We start from the raw sequence: 22,974 nt of genomic DNA, 5'->3' as shown, positions 1-22,974 counted from the left end.
TTACCCATTATGACAATTTTCCCTCTTATATCAGAGGAAGGAGCACACCTCCCCCTACATAATAATAAAATGATAACAAGAACACACACTATGAAACGTGTCCCTTGTCCTACATCATTATGTGCTCCGTCTGTGCTCTAAGTCCCATCCTCTCCAGCTCCCCTTTGTCCACTGAACCTTCTCTCCAGCTTCTCTATTAAGTCTTTCCCTTCAGTTTCAAGTCTCCCAGACTTCTGCTTGCAACCAAGACAGAGAAATGGTGAGCTTTACTCTTCTACCTGAAACAGTGGTTCTCCAGACACAGCACGTTAGACAACAAAAGAAATGATGCCTGAAAGATGGGAAATAAAGGAAATGATTCCCATGATTGACTGCCCTTTGCTGACAACCTGAAAGATGGGAAATATAGAAAATGATTCCTGGAAAAAAAAAAAAAGAAAATGATTCCTGGGAGTGTTTGCCCTCCACTGACAGCCTTGAGAGCATCTCCAGGCTGCAGCAGTAGGAGACAGAACCCAGCAGGAGCCTGGTGAACACCCTAAATTGAGGAGATGGCCGAGAGTCTTACAGCCGATTAGAACCCATAGGACAGTAACAGGAGAAGAGAGCTACACACAAAGAGAACTCAGGAGATCTGCAGAGAGTCCAAAATAAGTATTCAGCAGAGTACTAAAGAGCATATGTGCATAAGCAAACTCCTGGAGACTGGGGAAAAGAAACATCTGAAAGGATAAAAGAGAACAGTATAACCTGAACTCCCGTAGGGCCGGGATGCTGGACAGTCAGTCAGTCCACAGCAATATCCAAAGAGCAAAGAGATAACCAGAATTAACTTGGACCTGTGACCTGAGAAGCACCACAAGCCAACAAAATTAAAAGAACAGCATGATTTTAGATAGGAAATACTCCATAAATTTCAGTGTATGTGAGTTCATGAAGGGAATTTTTAGAAGAGAAGGGGAAAGGGGACTATTACTAAATACCTTCTTGGCACCAGGCACTGTAAGGGTTCCATAATATGTGGTCCCCGCCTGGAGAGCCACACACAGTCTTTATAACACTCACCATGAACTCCATCCCCTGAAAATCTCCTTCAGTTTTTTGCCAGGAGTCAGATGAAAGGTCCCCTCCTTGAAAGGCTTTCTTTCATCATTCTAAAGCTACTGAACTGTAGTTTCGGAAAAGACTACTGAGAGTCCCTTGGATGCAAGGAGATCAAACCAGTCAATCCTAAAGGAAATCAATCCTGAATATTCACTGTAAGGACTGATGCTGAAGCTGAAGCTCCAATACTTTGGCCACCTGATGTGAAGCGCCGACTCATTAGAAAAGACCTTGATGCTGGGAAAGATTGAAGGCAGGAGGAGAAGGGGATGACAGAGGATGAGATGGTTGGATGGCATCAATGATGCAATGGACATGAGTTTAAGCAAGCTCTGGGAGATGCTGAAGGACAGAGAAGCCTGGCATGCTGCAGTCCATGGGGTCACAAAGAGTGGGGCATGACTGAGCAACTGAACAACAACACAGTAACCCACTTTCTTTTCTCTACAATACTTCTCACGATTTCTAATTATCATTTATTATTATATTTTATGCTTACTTATAACTTATATTTTCTCCCATGCACATTTAGAATATGAGATCCATAGGTACCAATCACTGTACCTTTGGTGACTAGCAGAGTATACAACCATTGAAGGCACTCAAATACTTACTGAATTAATGAAAACAAGAACTGTGACCAGGATTAGTTTCCCGATGATCAATATTTTCCAGACTCATTAGCCCCAAATCCCCTGATGTGGTTCCCTTAGTTATGAAGAAGCATGCTGAGGACTCACCTCTACCTGAGTAACATTGACGACCAGCACCACCACCATCAACACTGCAAGCAGACAGCAGAACAGCCGTAGTTTGAAGAAGTTGATCCACATTGTCTGGCTGTGTCTTGATCACCCATGGCCGACCCATGGCTCCTTTCATTGCTCAAAACTCCATGTCTTTACAGATGGCTAACAAACACATGAAAAGATGCTCAACACTGCTCGTTATTAGAGAAATGCAAATCAAAACTACAATGAGATATCACCTCACACCAGTCAGAATGGCCCTCATCAAAAAGTCTACAAACAATAAATGCTGGAGAGGGTGTGGAGAAAAGGGGACACTCTTGCACTGATGGTGGGAATGTAAATTGGTACAGCCCCTATGGAAGACGGTATGGAGATTCCTTAAAAAACTAGGAGTAAAACCACCATATGACCCAGCAACCCCATTCCTAGGCTTATACATTGAGGAAACCAAAATTGAAAAAGACAAATGTATCCCATTGTTCATTGCAGCACTATTTACAGTAGCTAGAACATGGAAGCAACCTAGATGTCCTCTGACAGATGAATGGATGAAGTAGTCATGGTACATATACACAGCCAATGGAATATTACTCAGCCATAAAAAGGAACAGCTTTGAGTCAGTTCTAATGAGGTAGATGAACCTAGAACCTATTATACAGAGTGAAGTCAGTCAGAAAGAGAAAGATAAATATCGTATTCTAATGCATATATATGGAATCTAGAAAAATGGTACTGAACAATTTATTTACAAGGCAACAATGGAGAAACAGACATGGAGAATAGACTTATGGACATGGGGAGAGGGGTGGGTGATATGTATGGAAAAAGTTACATGGAAACTTACATTACCATATGTAAATGAGATAGCCAACAGGAATTTGCTGTATTGCTCAGGAAACTCAAACAGGGCCTCTGTATCAACCTAGAGGGGTGGGATGAGGAGAGAGATGGGAGGGAGGTTCAAAGAGAGGGCATATATGTATACCTATGGCTGATTCATGTTGAGGTTTGACAGAAAACAACAAAATTCTGTAAAGCAATTATCCTTCAATAAAAAATTTAAAAAACTCCATGTCTTTGCTTTTCTGAGATGCAGATGAGCTTTCGGTTTGATCTGCTTCTTTTCTGTTTAGTTTCATTAAGAGTTCTTTGTATAGAAGAGCAACTGGTATGGATTTTAAAAGCACATTTTTCTCCAAAGGATTCCTTCAAAGAGGAGAGATGAGCAAACAGATCACCAATTACGACAGCTTAGGGTGGAGTAAAAGGAAAAACACTGTATTTCCTCTTCCTTAACCTTATCCAAGGCCCAGAGTCATAAGACAAAGCAAAGAGCCAGAGCACAGCAGGAACTACTCCACATTTGGACAATTTACTCAAACCCAGCTCCAGGTTTTCATGTAAATAGAGATACTTCTCCTGCTTCCTATTTATGTTTTAACTTTTAAGAAAGCAAAGAAGAACATCTTCAGATTCTTAGAAATTACAAAATTCACATGTTAATTTTCTAAAGAGGTCTAAATAAATAACTTCCCTTCCTTTACAGTTTAAATTTTATTACATTCGGTTCAGTTCAGTCGCTCAGTCGTGTCCGACTCTTTGCTACCACATGAACTGCAGCTCGCCAGGCCTCCCTGTCCATCACCAACTCCTGGAGTCCACCCAAACCCACGTCCATTGAGTCGGTGATGCCATCCAACCATCTCATCCTCTGTCATCCCCTTCTCCTCTTGCCCTCAATCTTTCCCAGCATTAGGGTCTTTTCTAATGGGTCAGCTCTTCACATCAGGTGGCCAAAGTATTGGAGTTTCAGCTTCAACATCAGTCCTACCAATGAACACCCAGGACTGATCTCCTTTAGGATGGACTTGTATCTTTTTGCAGGCCAAGGGACTCTCAAGATTACTAGGGTAATTATGGGCTTCCCTCGTGGCTCAGTGGTAAAGAATATGCCTGCTAATGCAGGAGACCTGGGTTCAATCCCTGGGTTGGGAAGATACCCTGGAGAAGGAAATAGCAACCCACTCCAGTGTTCTTTGTCTGGGAAATTCCATAGACAGAGGAGCCTGGCAGGCTATAGTTCATGAAGTTGCAAAGAGTTGGACATGACTTAATGAATCAACAATAACAAGAGGAAAACCTGTGATTTTATAAGGAGTTCTGGGGTTAGGTGCAAACCATTCTGATAACCTCTGGAAAACAGGAATGCCATCCCTCTGTATGTCAAGAGACAGCAAACACCCTTTGGGTTTCTGGCTCCCCTACCCCACAGGCAGCCCTGATGCCCCCTCAGTTGAGTAACAAGGCACAAGAGGAAAGATACCTGCCCTAAAGATGCAGGAGATGAAAGCTAAGTGTGAGGAGTAACAGGTCACCCTAATCCTTCATCACATCTGCTGAAGGCAGAGGACTTGAGAGTAGGCTGCTCCTTACTATTCTTCCATGTAATCATTTTTAAAATACTCTCTCCAGTTGCTATTATGATACAGGTAAGCAGTGAAGCTGCTAGTATTTTGTTCCCAGTGATGATTTCCATGGAAAGCAGGGTAGAGAGGTCAAGGTGAAGAGGGTGTATAATCCCAGTGCAGAGGGCCTCAGGATACCTCAGCTGCACCAACACTCCTCCCTTTTGTGTTGGACCTGGCAAGCCCCCTCTTCCCTCACTCCCCTACTCCTCTGATCTAATCTGTTCCCATTCCCACACCACAAGGACAGACAACAACCCTTCCTCACCCCAGTGTCATAAAGGAAATGAGGCTAAGCTATTCCACTATGCTTTCCATCCTGAGAATTCCCAAAGCACTTACTTTTTCCACTTCTCAGCTGATCTCTATATTTGTATGTATTTCTAGTCTCCCCAAATATACCAATAAAGATTATATTGAAAAAAACAAACTATATATCCCAAAAAAAGCAACTTAAAGATAACAATGTACCATACTTTTGGATTCCTTCCCAGTACTCAGCTCTTTGCATGATATATGTTGATTCAACAATCCACACAATGAATAATTACGGAGGCCTGGGGCTTCCCTGGTAGCTCAGTGGTAAAGAATCCACCTGCCAATGCAGGAGCCATGGGTTTAATCCATGGGTCAGGAAGATCACCTAGAGAAGGAAATGGCAACCCACTCCAGTTTTCTTGTCTGGGAAATCCCATGGACAGAGGAACCTGGTGGCTACCGGCCATGAGGTCACAAAGAGTCAGACACAACTGAGCAACTAAACAACAACTCTGTATTGCACACTGTACTAAATGCCAGAAATCCTCCTGGCAAAGCTTACATTCATATTAGGTAAAAGGTATTTCCCTCCTAAATTAAAGAGAAAGAAATCTTGCACTCCTGGCTGCTGGGAGCCAGTGTGAGGAACTCCGCCCGTGGCAAAGGTCATGAGGAAGGAGGCTCGGCATACACAAAGGCGGGATCGAGCCTCAGGAGTCCCCCTGGAAATTTTCGAGCACCTACCCCCAAAACCAGAGTCTGCCTACTTTACTGCTTTGTGCTCTCACCTACACCTCTGACTTTACGGGGGGCTGTCCCCCACCATCTCTCTCTGAAAAAGAGTTAACTTACAGCTCCAGTTAATAAAGTTCTTGGGCGTGACAAGAGTGTTTCAACCTACAAACTCCTTTGGAAGTCCTCTAGCCTGCCTGAACAGGTTCTTCTGGCCACATGTGATTGTTCACAGCCTCCCAACCATGAGAGGCATGAGATGTTCTAAACTGTCTAAATACAGATTCCTTTGAGCAGTTAAAAGATTGATTAGAAATTGTATTGGTGAAGGGTTTTTCACTTGTTGGGTCAATGTTTACTGCTAAGTTTCCATATCCCTTACCTACTGTGTCTCTGGGAGTGTATTGATTAATATAATCGGTGTATAGGAATATAAGTAGTAGCTTTAATGTTTGTAACCTTGGACCCTTGAGTTAATTCTTTTCTTGTTATAGCCCACCACACCTTTGCCCTATATGAATGCAACTTTATCTAATGCTTTTGGAGGGTGGCGCCTGACTTTAGAATAATCACCTTTAGAGAAAAATAAGTTTTCTGAAGAAAGGGTCATAAAATGTTAACAGGCCCCCTGGCCAGAAGATGATGTAAATCACCTAAACTTTTGCATATGATAAGTTTGAAAGCCTGGCTTCCATAAGGATCAAGGACTGCTGACCTTCACCCATTATCCTCTATGCACAACTTAAGGTATAAAAACTACTTTGGAAAATAAAAGTGCGGGCCTTGTTCACCAAAGCTTGGTCTCCCTATGTCGTTCTTTCTGTCACCTTCTGGCTGAATTCCCATCTGTAGCATGGAGGCTCGTCAAGCCTACTAATTATGCCTGGGCTTCTAAGATCTGACTGGGGAGGCCTTAGTGTCTCCTCTCCTTCGGGAGAACAGGAGGACGCCTGTGGCCTACATAGGTGACGCAAATTCCTTGTCTTGGAATTTTACTGGCTTTCAACATAAACCAAGTTATTCAGCCTCTTTTCTCCACTGAACTTTCCTACTGAGCTATCCTTATTTAACCACTCTTTATATCTTTAATTCTATCGTATCCTGGTCACCGACGCCGTCCCCCCTTCAAGTTCCCTGGATCCACTGGGGCTGGACCCTGGTACCTGGCCACCTCCACAGAGACGCCAGGTAATATGAAAGACTGCACTTAACCATTTCATGGCCCCAAAACACCAGCCCCTCTCCAAGACCCAGCTACCTACCCACCCTGAAATGCCTGCAAATTCTAGGAAGGAAATGACTGTGAAATAAAGGAAATAATTCTGTCACCAGGGCCCCAACTGCTCCTCTGCAGAAACCCTTCTCAAGGAGTTGGCCATAAGAACCATAGGTTTCCCTGATGGCCAGAGGGAGAAGACCAAACATGATACTGCACAGAAGCTCAGCTGTACCACTGCAGCTGTGGTCTATGTACTGCACGAAGGCCAGGAGTCTAGAGGATGTCAGTATGGCTCAAGCTGGTCAGAAGCAGCACAGCAATGGTGCAGAAGGATGGTGAGGCCTGGAGACCTTGGAGCTAAAGGAACAAAAGGCCTTATAGGCAGCAATGCAAATATGCAAGAAGCCCCTCACAGGCAGGGACTTCTGATGAAAATCCTCATGGAGGGTCACGCCTGGAAAAGACCTACTTCCTGCTACAAGTAGGTGGAATGCTGAGACTGAAAGATCCATCTGTACACCTATAGCCTGAGGTGTACTAGCCAAACCTCTCTTTAAAAAGACATATACTAAAATGTTGATAGTTGTCATCTTTGGGCAGGTTTTGTTTTTCTCCTTCATCTCTGCCAGGAAATATAAGTCACAAATATAAAGAATCAAGCTGGTTTCTAAAAGTAATAATTAAAAAGGAGCCATAAGGAGAAATAAGGCATTAAATCAGATACAAGAAAACAAATTTAAAATGAAAGATTCCAAAGTAAGAAAAGAAATATCTAACAGATTTTTGGGGTTTTCCTACAAATATAAAACCTAGGCATTATAACAAGAAATCTATTTGCAAATAAAGCAGGAAAATATTATTTGGTATCTCAAATTGCCTTAGAATTGAGTAAGAAAAATAGTGTTAGATAGGAATGACTCTAAAAAGCTTCCAAGATCAAATCCAAAATAAAAATATATAATTGAGTTTAATTTACCTTTTTTCTTTTTCTGGAAATTTCCAGTTCCCAAGAGCTACTTTTTGAAACTAAGAAATTAGGGTTTACTTACCTTCAGTGTAAAGTCTGAACTCAATCATGATAGCCCTTATTCTTTTCTTGTCACATTTGAAGCACATGTTGAGGTTTTTCATTTTTATACCATTCTTTCTGCTGCAACAGAGATAAGTACATGAAACACAGGTTAAAGATACTGAAAATGAAGTAAAGGAAAATATATTTGAAATCAAGAATACAATTTTAAAGCAAGAGATATACAAAGATTTCAGGACAAAGTAGTGGGTAGAGTAAGGATAGGAACATTTCCTTTCCTAGCACTAAAAAAAAAAAAAAAGATCTGGCTATTTATATTCACAAACTTACCCAGAGAAAATTACTCTCAGATCTGAGCTGAAGGTCAAAACCTTATAAAAAGCAATATAATTGGAAAAAATATAAATCACGGATAAAACCTTCATATGTTTTTGTGGTTTTTTTTTTTAAATTTTATTGAAGTATAGTTGATCTACCATGTGATGTTAGTTTTGGGTATACAGCACAATGAATCACTTATACATATACATACCCCCACCCTTTTTAAGATTCTTTTCCCATAAAGGCTTTACATTAGATATAGGCTTTACATTCCCATATAGGCTTTACTCATTACAGAGTACTGAGTTCCCTGTGCTATACAGCAGGTCCTTATTTTTCTTAAAGATTAGAATAATCATGCACTTCAATGCTCCATCCTACCACTAGAGAAAACAAGAGGTACTGGACACATCTAAAAGTTGTGATCACTCCGTAAGGACTCTCAACTTCAGCACTTTTGTTTTCAAATCTCTCTGAAGTGTTAGAACACACTTACTCATGCTTCATCACTTCAGTTCAGTTCAGTTCAGTTGCTCAGTCGTGTCCGACTCTTTGAGACCCCATGAATCGCAGCACACCAGGCCTCCCTGTCCATCACCAACTCCAGAGTTCACTCAGACTCACGTCCATCGAGTCAGTGATGCCATCCAGCCATCTCAGCCTATGTCGTCCCCTTCTCCTCCTGTCCCCAATCCCTCCCAGCATCAGAGTCTTTTCCAATGAGTCAACTCTTCACATGAGGTGGGCAAAGTATTGGAGTTTCAGCTTTAGCATCATTCCTTCCAAAGAAATCCCAGGGCTGATCTCCTTCCAAATGGACTGGTTGGATCTCCTTGCAGTCCAAGGGACTCTCAAGAGTCTTCTCCAACACCACACTTCAAAAGCATCAATTCTTCGGCGCTCAGCTTTCTTCACAGTCCAACTCTCACATCCATACATGACCACAGGAAAAACCATAGCCTTGACTAGATGAACCTTTGTTGGCAAAGTAATGTCTCTGCTTTTGAATATGCTATCTAGGTTGGTCATAACTTTCCTTCCAAGGAGTAAGCGTCTTTTAATTTCATGGCTGCAGTCACCATGTGCAGTGATTTTGGAGCCCAGAAAAATAAAGTCTGACACTGTTTCCCCATCTATTTCCCATGAAGTGATGGGACTGGATGCCATGATCTTAGTTTTCTGAATGTTGAGCTTTAAGCCAATTTTTTCACTCTCCTCTTTCACTTTCATCAAGAGGCTTTTTAGTTCCTCTTCTTCTGCCATAAGGGTGGTGTCATCTGCATATCTGAGGTTATTGATATTTCTCCCAGCAATCTTGATTCCAGCTCGTGTTTCTTCCAGTCCAGCGTTTCTCATGATGTACTCTGCATATAAGTTAAATAAGAAGGGTGACAATATATAGTCTTGACGAACTCCTTTTCCTATTTGGAACCAGTCTGTTGTTCCATGTCCAGTTCTAACTGTTGCTTCCTGACCTGCATACAGATTTCTCAAGAGGCAGGTCAGGTGGTCTGGTATTCCCATCTCTTCCAGAATTTTCCATAGTTTATTGTGATCCACACAGTCAAGGGCTTTGGCATAGTCAATAAAGCAGAAATAGATGTTTTTCTGGAACTCTCTTGCTTTTTCCATGATCCAGAGGATGTTGGCAATTTGATCTCTGGTTCCTCTGCCTTTTCTAAAACCAGCTTGAACATCAGAAGTTCACGGTTCACATATTGCTGAAGCCTGGCTTGGAGAATTTTGAGCATTACTTTACTAGCATGTGAGATGACTGCAATTGTGTGGTAGTTTGAGCATTCTTTGGCATTGCCTTTCTTTGGGATTGGAATGAAAACTGACCTTTTCCAGTCCTGTGGCCACTGCTGAGTTTTCCAAATTTGCTGGCATACTGAGTGCAGCACTTTCACAGCATCATCTTTCAGGATTTGGAATAGCTCAACTGCAATTCCATCACCTCCACTAGCTTTGTTTGTAGTGATGCTTTCTAAAGCCCACTTGACTTCACATTCCAGGATGTCTGGCTCTAGATGAGTGATCACACCATCGTGATTATCTGGGTCGTGAAGATCTTTTTTGTACAGTTCTTCTGTGTATTCTTGCCACCTCTTCTTAATATCTTCTGCTTCTGTCATGCTTCATATTTATGTTCAAAGAGCAAGCAAAAAGTAAAATCCATGACCTGCTGGGTCTGTTTTGTCAAATTTTGATTAAGACTGTTTACGTGCCAAACTAAATTCCTTATGACCTGTGGCAAACCCATACTGACTGCCATTAGTCCAAGGTATTGGACTTCCTTCCACTTCTGCTTTAGGAAGTCAGATACCTAATAAGTGAAAGTGAAAGTCGCTCAGTCATGTCTGACCCTTTGCAACCCCATGGACTGTCCATGGAATTCTCAAGGCCAGAATACTGGAGTGGGTAGCTTTTCCCTTCTCCAGGGGATCTTCCCAACCCAGAGATCAAACCCAGGTCTCCCGCATTGCAGGCAGATTCTTTACCATCTGAGCCACAAGGGAAGCCCAACCTAATGAAAAGCCGGCTTAAAACTCAATATTAAAAAAACCAAGGTCAAGGTATCTGGCCCCATCACTTCATGGCAAATAGAAGGAGAAAAGGTGGAAGAAGTAACAGATTTCCTCTCCTTGGGCTCTAAAATTGTTGCAGATGGTGACTACAGCCAAGAATTTAGACGATGACTGCTTCTTACAAGGAAAGCTATGACAAAACTAGACCATGTATTAAAAATCAGAGACATTACTTTACCAACAAAGGTCCATACAGTCATGGCTATGGTCTTTCTGGGAGAAGGAAATGGCAACCCACTCCAGTATTCTTGCCTAGAGAATCCCGTGGACAGAGGAGCCTGGTGGGCTGCTGTCTATGGGGTCGCACAGAGTCGGATACGACTGAAGTGATTTAGCAGCAGCAGCAGCATGGTCTTTCTAGTAGTCATGTATGTATGTGAGAGTTAAACAATAAAGAAGGCAGAGCACCAAAGAACTGGTGTTTTCACACTGTGGTGCTGGAAAAGATTCTTGAGAGTCCCTTGGACTGCAAGGAGATCAAACCAGTTTTGATCAGGTTTGAAGGAAATCAACCCTGAATAGTCATTGGAAGGACTGATGCTGAAGCTGAAGCTCCAGTAATCTGGCCACCTGACGGGAAAAGCTGATTCATTGGAAAAGACCTTGTTGCTGGGAAAGATTGAAGGCAGGAGGAGAAGGCGATGACAGAGGATGAGATGGTTGAATGGCATCACCGACTCAAAGGACATGAGTCTGAGCAAGCTCCAAGAGATAGTGAAGGACAGGGAAGCCTGGCGTGCTGCAGTCCATGGGTCCCAGAGTCAGACATGACTTGGCAACTGAACAACAATGACATCTGACTTCCTACTCCCATCTCACTTGGAATTACAATCATCAGTCACACAAATGAAATACTTGAGTTTGGTACTAAAAAGAAAATGAAGCAGCAACTCCACACTCTAGAGGGCGAATGTTCTTAGACAACCATTTCACAAAAACAGTATATTATTGAACAACCACACATCTAGTTTCTGGGACAGTCCTCATCCTAAATACTCTGACCTTCTAGCCACATAAATGTATTTATCAGAGCAAGTATCTGGAATTAGAATTTGGAATGCAAGGACACCCATACAAAAGACAATTTACACAGAATATACCTATATTGAATTCTCCTAGCTCAAACTCTCCAAAGAACAGCTGTATTTCACAGGGTACTGAGTAAGACTTTGAAAGTTAACAGGGCACCCTCTAGAGAAAAAACTGGAGACTCATCCAAGACCATATGAGATCATCCTTGAACAAAAATGAAGCAGGGACAGAAGTCTGCACAAGGACAGACATCTGCAGGACTTGCTTCCTGATTTCATTCCACAGACCCCCTTCTCTTTCACATACTCCCACCTCACATGCCCAAGATGCTGATTCACCTAGGCCTTCTTTTCTCCTTTTAAAGCAGCACTAACGCTTTCATAATTCACCACCACCCCCCCCAGCCGCCCCGGGGGGTGGGGTGGCAGTGATGGGGGTAAACACAGGACAGAGAAGTACACAAATCGAATAAGTCACAAAGCTGTATATGCTGTAAGAAGAAAATAGGGCATGTTTTTAATGCGCTATTAAAACATGGTAGTCCTTAATCTCGCATGCCCATTAATATCATCTGGAAGCTTATACAAATACCAATGCCTGCACAACACCCCATCAACTGGATCAGAATCCATGGGAGTAGGGCCAGAGAAACAGCTTTTTATTTAGGGTCTGCAGATAATTATAATACACAGCCAAGTAGGGGAACCACTGGCACAGAGTGGCCAGAGGGTGCCATTTGTACAAACTGCTCAGGGATGGCCTTTCTGAAATGATGTTTCCATTGTAACTTACATCGTCCCTCCAGGACAATTCGATTCTGGGGCAATGGGGAGAGCCAACCCTACTTCAGTGATATGTCCCTTCGTTTCCTTTCTCAGAAATAAATAATAGCACTGTATCAGGCCCAGAGAGACTGTGAGGATAACAGGCACAAAGAACGTATTAAACACAGTCAAAGGAAAGCGGAGCCCAAACGCTATGGAGGAACATTGTGTTGTTTTACTCTGTGGATTGAGACAATTGATTATCACGGTACGGGAGTGCCGCCAGCTTCAAACACACGCTGATGTTCCAACAGATAATTAACCACAGTAAGGAGCGGCATCCATCGCCTCTATTTTTAGAAAATGCGGCAACAATCCTCCCTTAGGGTAAATAATGAAAACAAGGGAAATTTTACAATGATAAATTTTGTATAAATCCTGCCTGAGAATCCCTCTTACCACCACCCTAGTGCTCTTTGATCAAGTGGAGACGAGCGACAGGCCAGGCTGAGTCTCCACATCTCACCTTGTAAAAGTCACACTCTACCCAAGCGACCTAAATCTGATGTCCCAAAACAACAGTAAAACCAGAACAATCCAACGCCTGAGAGGACACCCAGCCAAAAGGCAGCTGGGGCTCAAAGCAGCGATGAGACTGGAGTTAGGGGCTGAGGAGGGAGCCGTCTCCAAGTGTTCGGTACCCGCTCAGAAAAGGAGTCGGGGAGAAGGGTCTTCAGCTGCCCCCAACTCTGGGCTCCGCCGCGCTGCGGCTGCTCCCGCAGGTATTGCGGCAAGTCTAGAAAGCCGAGGATGGAGATGCTCGCGCCCTGCCCCGCCCCGGGACCGGCTGCTGCTCGAGCTACTCCGGACCAGCTCCAACTCAGCCGTGCCTTGGGCCGGAGGCTCGCGTTCCAGGCTCAGTTACCCCAGCCATGACCCCAGGGGCGGCAGCTCGTCTGCATCGGGCCGGGAACTCCGGAGCCAAAGCGCGGAGAAAAGGGTCTTAGCAGCCGAGAGGCGTCCGGGAGGAGCCAGGCAGTGGTTCGCTCGGGCGACAGGGGCCCATCCCGGCGCTGGAGCACAAGCCGCAGGCACGCACTCACCTCCATCCAGGTCTGGCCTCCCGCCGTGCGCTCTCCAGCTGCCCGGGACCGTGACAACCTGCTCAATAGCCGCAGCACCAGGCCGCCCGGCCCTGGCTTCCTGGCTCCGCTGCGTCGCCTCACCCCCGACCCCCGGCTGCGATTGGCCCAGCTCTGGGAGGGGCGGGGCCGAGAGTGCTGACTGACAGCCGCGGCCTTGGAGCGCTAAGCGTTGCCCAGAGCCGGGACACAAGAGTTGACCCCTGCGGAGTCCGTGCAACTTTTCTCCCTCGCGAGGGCGTCCTGCTGCTGTCGCCTTTGATCTGAGCTCTGCCCACTATCGGGACCCGGCTCCTGTCGCCTTCGGACATCAGAGTGTCCCAGGGAACAACTGGAGATGCCCCTACTTGGGCCGTCTTTCCTCTCAGTGGCGCAATGTTTTGTTCCCTTTATGGGTCTGCCAAACTCGAGCACAGAACAGGCTGGTCCTTGAATCTTTCCTTTTTTGACGTATTTTCTTATCCCCGAAAACAACCCCGTTGCTTTTATTCTCCTTGTACGTGACCTAGCAAAAAGGCCTGAATACTAACCACCACCACCACCACCACCACCACCACCGAAAAACCACTTAATCCTATTTTGGACTTTCTTCTAAGCCGTAAAACGTCCGCAGCAACTATGTGAAATTCAGGAACTGAAAGGAGTACTTGGAAGACAGAAGCAATTGCTCAGGAAACCTGAAGGGATGGCGGGGCTGCGCTGTATTCCTCAGGGCTAGAAGCACAGGGCTGTGGTGTTAACCCAGTTCATCCCAGCAAAAGGCAGGCTCCAAAAGCAGACTGCCCAGACTGTGGTCTCAAGGTCAAAATATTTGACATTTACTGACCACAATGGACTCTATGTGCTGATTCAGAAGTTTTCAAGGCAGGCCTGTATGCATGAGTGACCCGTATGACTGAAATAAAAGGAGGTTCTACATGAGGCAACCTCTTCTGGAGTAACCATTTCATTCTTCTTTCTCGAGGATCAGCCTTTCCTATTCATAAAAGGTGATTTCTGTTTCCTCTGTGCCTAAGGATCCGCAGCCCAATGTGATAGACTTCTGCTCTGATTAAGTCCTGTGTTCCATACATGGACTCCCTGACACCTATGTTTCCCAGTCTGGCTGTCTGGCAAGTGGCAAATATTAATACTTAAACAGGACATACTGACTTCTAGGTGGTTTCGGACCACCTTAGTGATCTTTATTAACCCCCAATCACACAGGCACTCATAACCCCAAGGCATTTGAGTTATCTTATATTTTACAGTCTGAGAACCAGACATGGAAAAACGGACTGTGTCAAAATTGGGAAAGGAGTACCTCAAAGCTATATATTGTCACCCTGCTTATTTAACTTAAATGCAGGGTACATCATGCAAAATACCAGGCTGTATGAATCACAAGCTGGAATCAAGATTGTAGGGAGAAATGCTAACAACCTCAGCTATGCAGATGACACCACCCTAATGGCAGAAAGTGAAGAGGCACTAAAGAGCTTCTTGATGAAGGGGAAAGAGGAGAGTGAAAACGATGACTTAAAACTCAACAGTCAGAAAACTAAGTTCATGGTATCCAGTCCCATCATTTCATGGCCAATAGATGGGGGAAATATGGAAACAGTGGCAGATTTTATTTTCTTGGGCTCCAAAATCACTGTGGACAGTGACTACAGCCATGAAATTAAAAGACACTTGCTCCTTGGAAGAAAAGCTATGACAAACCTAGACAGCATATTAAAAAGCAGAAACATCACTTTGCCGACAAAGGTCTGTATAGTCAAAGTTCTGGTTTTCCCACTAGTCATGTACCGATGTGAGAGTTGCATCTTAAAGAAGGCTGAGCACCACAGAATTGATGCTTTCAAACTGTGGTGCTAGAGAAGACTCTTGAGAGTCCCTTGGACAGCAAGGAGATAAAACCAGTCAATCCTAAAGGAAATCAACCCTGAATAGTCATTGGAAGGACTGGTACTGAAACTGAAGCTCCAATACTTTGGCCACCTGACACAAAGAGCCAACTCATTGAAAAAAGAAGACGCTGATGCTGGGAAAGATTGAGGGCAGGAAGAGAAGGGGGTGACAGAGGATGAGGTGGTTGGATGGCATCACCAACTCAATGGACACGAGTTTGAGCAATTCCAGGAGATAATGGACAGGGAAGCCTGGAGTGCTGCTGTCCATGAGGTCGCAAAGAGACATGACTGAGCAACTAAAAACAACGTTTTTTTACAGTTATTACAGACACAAAAAAGATTGGGAAGGACCAGAGATGCCTGTCCATCACCTCTAGATTCTTAAAAGATCTCTGACAGAAAGTCACCATACTCCCAATGCAGAATTGTTGAACTGTTGTTGTTCAGTTGCCCTGTTGCACTCCTTTCTCAATCCCGAATCAATCAATTGTTCCATACAGGGTTATAACTGTTGCTTCTTGGCCAGCACACAGGTTTTTCAGGGGACAGGTAAGATGGTCTGGTGTTCCCATCTCTTTTAAGAGCTTTCCACAGTTTGTTATGATCCACACAGTCAAAGGCTTTAGCGTAGTCGATGAAACATCGGTAGATGTTTTTTATGGAATTCCCTTGCTCTATGATCCAGCAAGTGTTGGCAATTTGATCTATGGTTCCTCTGCCTTTTCTAAACCCAGCTTGGATATCTGGAAGTTCTTGGTTCGCATAATGCTGAAGCCTAGCATGCACGATTTTAAGCATGACCTTACTAGCATGGGAGATGAGTGCAATTGTCCGCTGGCTTGAACATTCTTTAGTGCTTCCCTTCTTGGGAATTGGGATGAGGATTGATGTTTTCCAGCCTTATGGCTACTGCTGGGTCTTCCAGAATTTCTGACATACTGAATGCAGCACTCTGATAGCATCATCTTTTAGGGTTTTGAATAACTCTACTGGAATTCCATCGCATCCACTAGCTTTATTGACAGCAATGCTTCCTAAGGTCCACTTGACTTCCCACTCTAGGATGTCTGGCTCTGGGTGACTGACTATATCATCGTGGTTATCCAGTTCATTAAGATCTTTTCTGTACCGTTCTTCCATGTTTTCTTTCCATCTCTTTTTGATCTCTTCTGCTTCTACAAGGTCTCTACCATTTCTGGCTTTCATTATGCCCATCTTTGGGCAAGTTTCCCTGGATATTTCCAATTTTCCTGAAGAGATCTCTAGTCTTTCCCCTTCTGTTGTTTCCCTCTATTTTTATACATTGTTCATTGAAGAAGGCCTTCTTGTCTCTCCTTGCTCTTCTTTGGAACTCTGCGTTTAGTTGGGTGTAAGGCAGAATCCCACTGTACAAAAAAAAACACGAACTTTGGATCCTAACCTGAATGAGTCTAATTCACAGCTTTGTCTCTTACTAGCATTGCCATGCCAGACAAATTACTTAACTTCTCTGAGTTTGTTTCCTCAACTGTAAATTAGGTATAACACTATCTGCTCTTAGAAATAAGTGAGAAAACAAATGAAAAGTACCTAGGAGAGTATCCCAAATCTCTTCCTCTTGAATTCCCTAATCTCAGGTTATGACCTAGCATAAGGAATTTCAAAATGTTGAATTTATGATAATCTAACTTTGAGCTGTGAAAAAAAAGAGAATATAGGTTTGTGTTTTTGATACGAAACCAAAGGACCTAGTCATTTCTGACCTACCTACAGAAACAGTTTAGATGCTAAAGTTACTAAACTTTATTTCTCTAAGTAAAACAAAGAGTGAAGCCTAAATTTAGGTAAACAAAAGCAAATTAAGCCTGTTTCTGATGCAGCTAACTTGAGGGATATTCACCAGCAAATCTGGGGCTTCCCAGATGGTGTTAGTGGTAAAGAACTCGCCTGCCGGTACAGGTAGATGTAAGAGATGCAGGTTCGATCCCTGGGTAGGGGAGCTCCCCTGGAGGAAGGCATGCCAACCCACTCCAGTGTTCCTGCCTGGAAAACCCCATGGAAAGAGGATCCTGGCAGGCTACAGCCCATAGGGTCACAAAGAGTCGGAAACGCAATGTCAGAAACTTGCAGCATAAGCCCTCCTAAGCCCATGTCAGCTCCTGTTTCAGTTCCTGTGCTTCCTCCTTTTGAACAAGTGCATGAAATTTGGGCATCAAGAGCCACCAAGCCATTGTTCAAAATAAGTGACTGCTGTCACATTGGATACCATCCACCCTATTCCAAAACACCATGAACAGTGAGAAGATGCTGCCAAGGGTAGGAGACTAGAAGAGGTATTTGGTACCTGTAGTAATCTGCTAAGGCTGCCATAGTAAAATACCATGGGCTGAGTGGCCTAAACAACAGAATTTTATTTTCTCACAGTTCTGGAGGCTAGAAGCCCCAGTTCAAGATGCAGCTGATTCAGTTCCTGGTGAGAGTTCCCTTCCTGGCTTGTAGATAAACACGATAAACACCTTTTGTGTCCTTACATGGCGGAGAGAATGAGAACTCTTTGCTGTCTCCTCCTCTTATAAAGACACCATTCTGTTCAGGTTAGGGCCCCACCCTTATGACTTCATTTAACCTTAATTACTTCTTGTTGGGAAGGGCAGTCTTTCACACATGAAGCTTTGGCTTGGAACACTTCCTTTCCAAGAAATAAAAGCTCACAGCTTCAGCTGAATTTGTTGCCTTGTTTGGGAATATTTTTTCCCTTTTTCAGACTCAACATCTATTCCTTTATTCCACTCTTTCCAAAGAGTTCCTTTACCCCTTCCACCATGTGATGATATAGTGAGAAAATAGCCATCTGTGAAACAGGAAGCTAGCCCCCACCAGACACTGAATGACTTGTTTTTGGATTTTCAGCCTGCAGAACTGTGAAACATAAATTTCTGTTGTTTATAAGCCCCCCAGTCTATGGTATTCTTTACAGCAGCCAAAACAGACTAAGATATTTACACTACACAAAACAATTTTCAGAAGTAACTTACATCATTTCCCTTTTTCCTCTCTCTCTCAGGGAGTTTATGTCATTCATCTATAATACAGTTAGATTTATACACCCTAGTCCTCACTCCATCCTGAGACACCCCCCTCCCCGATATCCTAGTTGAGATTTGGGGAGTAAAATATGCATATAGTGAAACTTCAGTCTTTGTGTACTACCGTAGAGGTCTTGACAAATATCTAGAATCATGTATCCACAACCACAGTACTGTACAGAATACTTTCATCATCTAAAAATTCCCACGTGCAGCCTCAACCTCCCTCAACTCTTGGCTATCACAAATCCTTTTTTCTTTCCCTATAATGCTGCCTCTTCCAGAATGTCATATATGTAGGACCATGCAATATGAACCCCCCCCAATATTTTGATTATCAGAAAGTTTGGAAACCGCTGCAGTCCACGGGGTCACAATCAGATATGACTTAGCAACTGAACAACAACACTCCTATTGATTCAGATATGTCTAAAACAATTACCGATATCTACCTAATCACCAAATTGAGAGTCAGTTTCAATTTACTACATTTTGAAAGGATATCCTCTGAGCCCTATGTTAGTTAATCGAAATCTGGAAGAATCTTATTCTGCTGGTTTGCTTTCAGTCCTTTCTCCAGAGCATGTGCTTCCGTTCTCACCAACTTGAGTTTGGTTTCTCAGTTTATAACACTTAAAATGTTGTTATAATGATATGATATAGTTGTCTATTATATGAACTTTTTAAATCAAGTGTAAAAAGAAAATATCTTTGGAAAACAAAGTTGAGTGCTTTAGAAAGACTCAAAATGGAATTACTTAAAAGAGTAAAACAAAAAACTGCTATTGAGTTAGGTATGGATAAGAAAATTATCAAAGATTAGAGGGAGAAATTATTCAGAGGTATTCTGTATTTGAATGGTTTTATAAGAGCTTTTTAGGGTCTCCATTTTCGGGAAATAAAAATTGCAACGGTGCATTATAGGTTTGGGTTTCTTTCTTTTATTTATAGCTGCTCTGGGTTTTCACCGCTGTGTGAAGGCTTTCTCTACTTGTGGTGAGCGGGGGCTGCCCTCTAGTTGCTATGGGCAGGCTTCTCATCGTGGTGGCTTCTCTTGTTGTGCAGCATGAGCTCCAGGGCATGCAGGCATCAGTAGGTGTGGTTCCGGGGCCCTACAGCTCAGGTTCAGTAGTTGTGGCGCATGGGCCTAGTTGCCCCGAACCCTTTTCCCCTGCATTGGCAGATTCTTAACCAGTGAACCACCAGAAAAGTTCCATGGAATAATTTAATTTTGAAATGTCAATTCTTACAATATGCCAGAAACTAAATGCTTTGTAACAAAAAAATAAAGACCATAACTATGAAAATTTCTCATTGGATATACAATATTAAAAATGTATCCCCAGGATTTCCCTGGTGTTCCAGTGGTTAAGACTCCATGCTGTCAATGCTGGGGACCTGGGTTTGATCTCTGGTTGGGGAACTAGATCTCACATGCTGCAACTAAGAGTTCACACGCCACAACTAAAGATGCCAAATGCCGTAACAAAGATCAAAAATGCTGCATGATGCTACTAAGACCTGGCAGAGCCGAACAAATAAATAAAAATAAATATTAAAAATAATAAATTACCCAATGCCACCTAGATTGCAATCCCTAATGAGATTCCAATGGTGTTATTTTACAAAAATAGGGAAAAAAATCCCAAAAGTCATATGGACTGACAAAAGAACCCCAAAAGCCAAAACTGAGAAAAAAAAGACCAAAGTAGGAGGCATCATGCTTCCTGATTACAAAGCAATAGTAGTCAAAACAGCATGTCACCGGCATAAAAAGACATATAGAACAATGGAACAGAATTGAGAGGCCAGAAATAAACCTATGCATACACAGTCAACTAATATTTGATGAGAACCAAGAATACTCAATAGGGAAATGTCAGTCTCTTCTATAAATGATGTTGGGAAACTGATATCCACATGCCAAAGAATGAAATCAAAGCCCTATCTTACACCACTCACAAAAATTAACTCGAGATGAGACTCAAACATTAAAACATGATACCATAAAACTCTTTGAAATTTGCTAACAGATCTTATTTATGGTGATGCTGGGCTTCCCATGTGGCTCACCTGGTAAAAAAACCGCCTGCTATGTGGGAGACCTGGGTTCAATCCCTGGGTTGGGAAGATCCCCTGGAGAAGGGAAAGGCTACCCACTCTAGAATTCTGTGGATTGTGTAGTCCATGGGGCTGCAAAGAATTGGACACAAGTGAGCGACTTTCACTTTCATGGCTATGCTAGGACTTCATTGCTGCATTGGGACCTTCTCTAGTTTCAGCAAGCAGGGGCTACCCTCCAGTGTTTGGGCTTCTCATTGTGGTGGCTTGTTTTGTTGCAGAGTATAGGCTCCAGGGTGCATGGGCTCAGTAGTTGTGGCACACCAGTTTACTTGCCCTGCAGCATGTGCAATCTTCCTGGACCAAGGATCACACCCGTGTCCCCTGCATTGGCAGGCAGATTCTTAACCAATGCACCACCAGTAAAGTCCAAGAGAATAAATCTCAAAAGTTCTCAACACATATACACACACACACAATTATAACTGTGAAGTTATGGATATGTTAACTAACCTTATTGTGAAAATGTTGTATACCTTAAACTCACACAATGTTCTGTCAACTATTTCTCAATAAAGCTGGAGGAAAACTTTTAAGGTTGGAAGAACTCAAAAATAAATCATAGCAAATACATACAATGGACTACAACTCAGCAATAAAAAGGAATGAACTATCAGGTGAATCTCTAGATAATTATGCTGAGTAAAAGAAACCAAAGCAGAAGGATGAGTTATGAAGAACGTGAGGAATTTTTCAGGGGTGATGAGTATGTTCATTTTCTTGACTGTTGTGATGGTTTTATGGGCATATGTCAAAGTGCATCAAATTGTTTCTTTAAATACATGCAGTTCATTTTATATCGATTATATTTCAATAAAGAACTTATTTAATATTAAGGAATATATATCATTTTTTACTATTTCTTGCTCAAATCAATTCTTAATTAACCAACTATATTATTGTGCTTAAGATGCCATAAGAAAATTCCACTGCTTGAGTGACTTAAACAAAATTCCACTGTTTGAGTGACTTAAATTTGTTTTCTCATATTTCTGGAGGCTAGAAGTCCAAGATCAGGATGCCAGCAGGTTTGGTGTTTGATGAAACCTCTCTTTTTGGCTTGCAGATGGCTGCCCTTTTGCTGTGTCTTCAAATGGCCTTTCTTCTGGACATGCCCAAAAGAAAAAAATCTCGAGTCTTCCTCTTCTTACAACCACACAACTACTCATTATAAAAAACAAACGAATCACTCAAACACATATACAAATTTTTATTTAGAATTAGAGACTCAAATACAAATTAAGTACAATATAAATTAAACTTTCATAAAACAATCCACAACCACTTTAAATCATTTACTATTTCTACAATAAAAGAGAAACCTAAAAATAGTGAAAAGTCAAATTATTTTTAAACTCGTATTGTTAACAGTAAAATGGTTACAAAACACTCAAAGAAACTTAATCAGAAAATGAACAAAGCCTCTACAGAGTGATTCCTGTGTTCCACTAAAATAAATTAAGAAATTAAATTATAGTATGATTTCTACTCATTCACAAATAAAAAGCACCTCATTGTTAAAAGACAATTAATTATCTCTTTCTTTCGGGGCTACGAGGACTACTCTGTTTACTTGACTTTTAAATTTAATATGGCACAATAGGTTTGATCAATGAAAACAATATCACTAAAAATGCTTAGAATGTCCTTTACAGACCATTTTTGTTTTATTTCATAAATAAGGAGGTCATATATTTAAAAGTTAAAATATTATAATAAATATGTGGCAAAATAAATAATCAAGTCTTTTACTTTTCACTTGCAAGTGGGAAACTGACCAGACTCATTTTATATTTTCCCTTTTTATTATGTTTTAATTCTTCAGAAAAAAAAATTTTTTATATTTTATATTATTGTTATAAATCCAAGTCTAAGAATTGGTGCCAAAAAAACTAACTAAAGGGAGACAGTACATCTTAAGTCCATGTTGTTTCTAAAAATACTTATTAAAAGTAGAGCTAGACCTATCTTAAGTAGATTAACAGGAAAATACACTATTATGGTGTTTATATATTTAAAATAATCCAAAACAAAGGACAAATCCACTCAAGAATGGCACCCATATATTCAAGAATAAAGTATTTTCTATATATACTAACAACTGTGTGGCTAAATATTTTCCTAAAAACATGCATATTATAAGGCCTTTTGTAATTGAATTTATAAAACCAAACTATATTATTTATGTATCAACTGTCATGATTGAATTATCAGGAGAGTTAAACTTTAACATCTGTTGTTCTGAGGAACTGAAGATGAAATATAATCAAACTAGCTTTTCACTAGAAAATTTTATATATCTCAGCAATCTGTTATACTTCTTGTCATCAATGAAATAGACTCCAAGATGTAATTATTCTTTCTAAATGTTAGTTTCTACTGCATTACTCTTTAAAACCCATTTTAATCAAATCACATTTCTTGGAGAAAATTCACTCAGGGTTCTGAACAAATTAGTTGTCTTCTACAAGCAACTCTGCCTGGA

General features: G+C 42.0%; 1 protein-coding gene across 4 annotated transcripts in view; it reads right to left on the bottom strand.

Moving 5' to 3' along the window:
- The window catches only part of NXPE3 (neurexophilin and PC-esterase domain family member 3), a 58,059-nt gene extending 43,893 nt beyond the window's left edge, over positions 1 to 14,166 (bottom strand). Inside the window, exons 1-4 of one of the 4 annotated variants that reach the window (XM_055568018.1) lie at positions 13,370 to 14,166; positions 7,581 to 7,681; positions 2,707 to 2,779; positions 1,845 to 2,015 (exon numbers count right to left, since the gene is read on the bottom strand). In XM_055568018.1, coding sequence (XP_055423993.1) covers positions 1,845 to 1,937 — 93 coding nt within the window. In that variant the 5' untranslated portion in view covers positions 1,938 to 2,015; positions 2,707 to 2,779; positions 7,581 to 7,681; positions 13,370 to 14,166. Of the gene's footprint in view, positions 1 to 1,844; positions 2,016 to 2,701; positions 2,780 to 7,580; positions 7,682 to 13,369 lie in introns of all 4 variants that reach the window. The other 3 variants (XM_055568017.1, XM_055568019.1, XM_055568021.1) reach the window with 3 other exon arrangements.
- Positions 14,167 to 22,974: the final 8,808 nt, after the last annotated feature.

This window comes from Bubalus kerabau, chromosome 2, assembly GCF_029407905.1.
Source record: "Bubalus kerabau isolate K-KA32 ecotype Philippines breed swamp buffalo chromosome 2, PCC_UOA_SB_1v2, whole genome shotgun sequence".
Lineage (NCBI taxonomy): Eukaryota > Metazoa > Chordata > Mammalia > Artiodactyla > Bovidae > Bubalus > Bubalus kerabau.
This window is presented reverse-complemented; position numbering and strand designations above follow the sequence as displayed.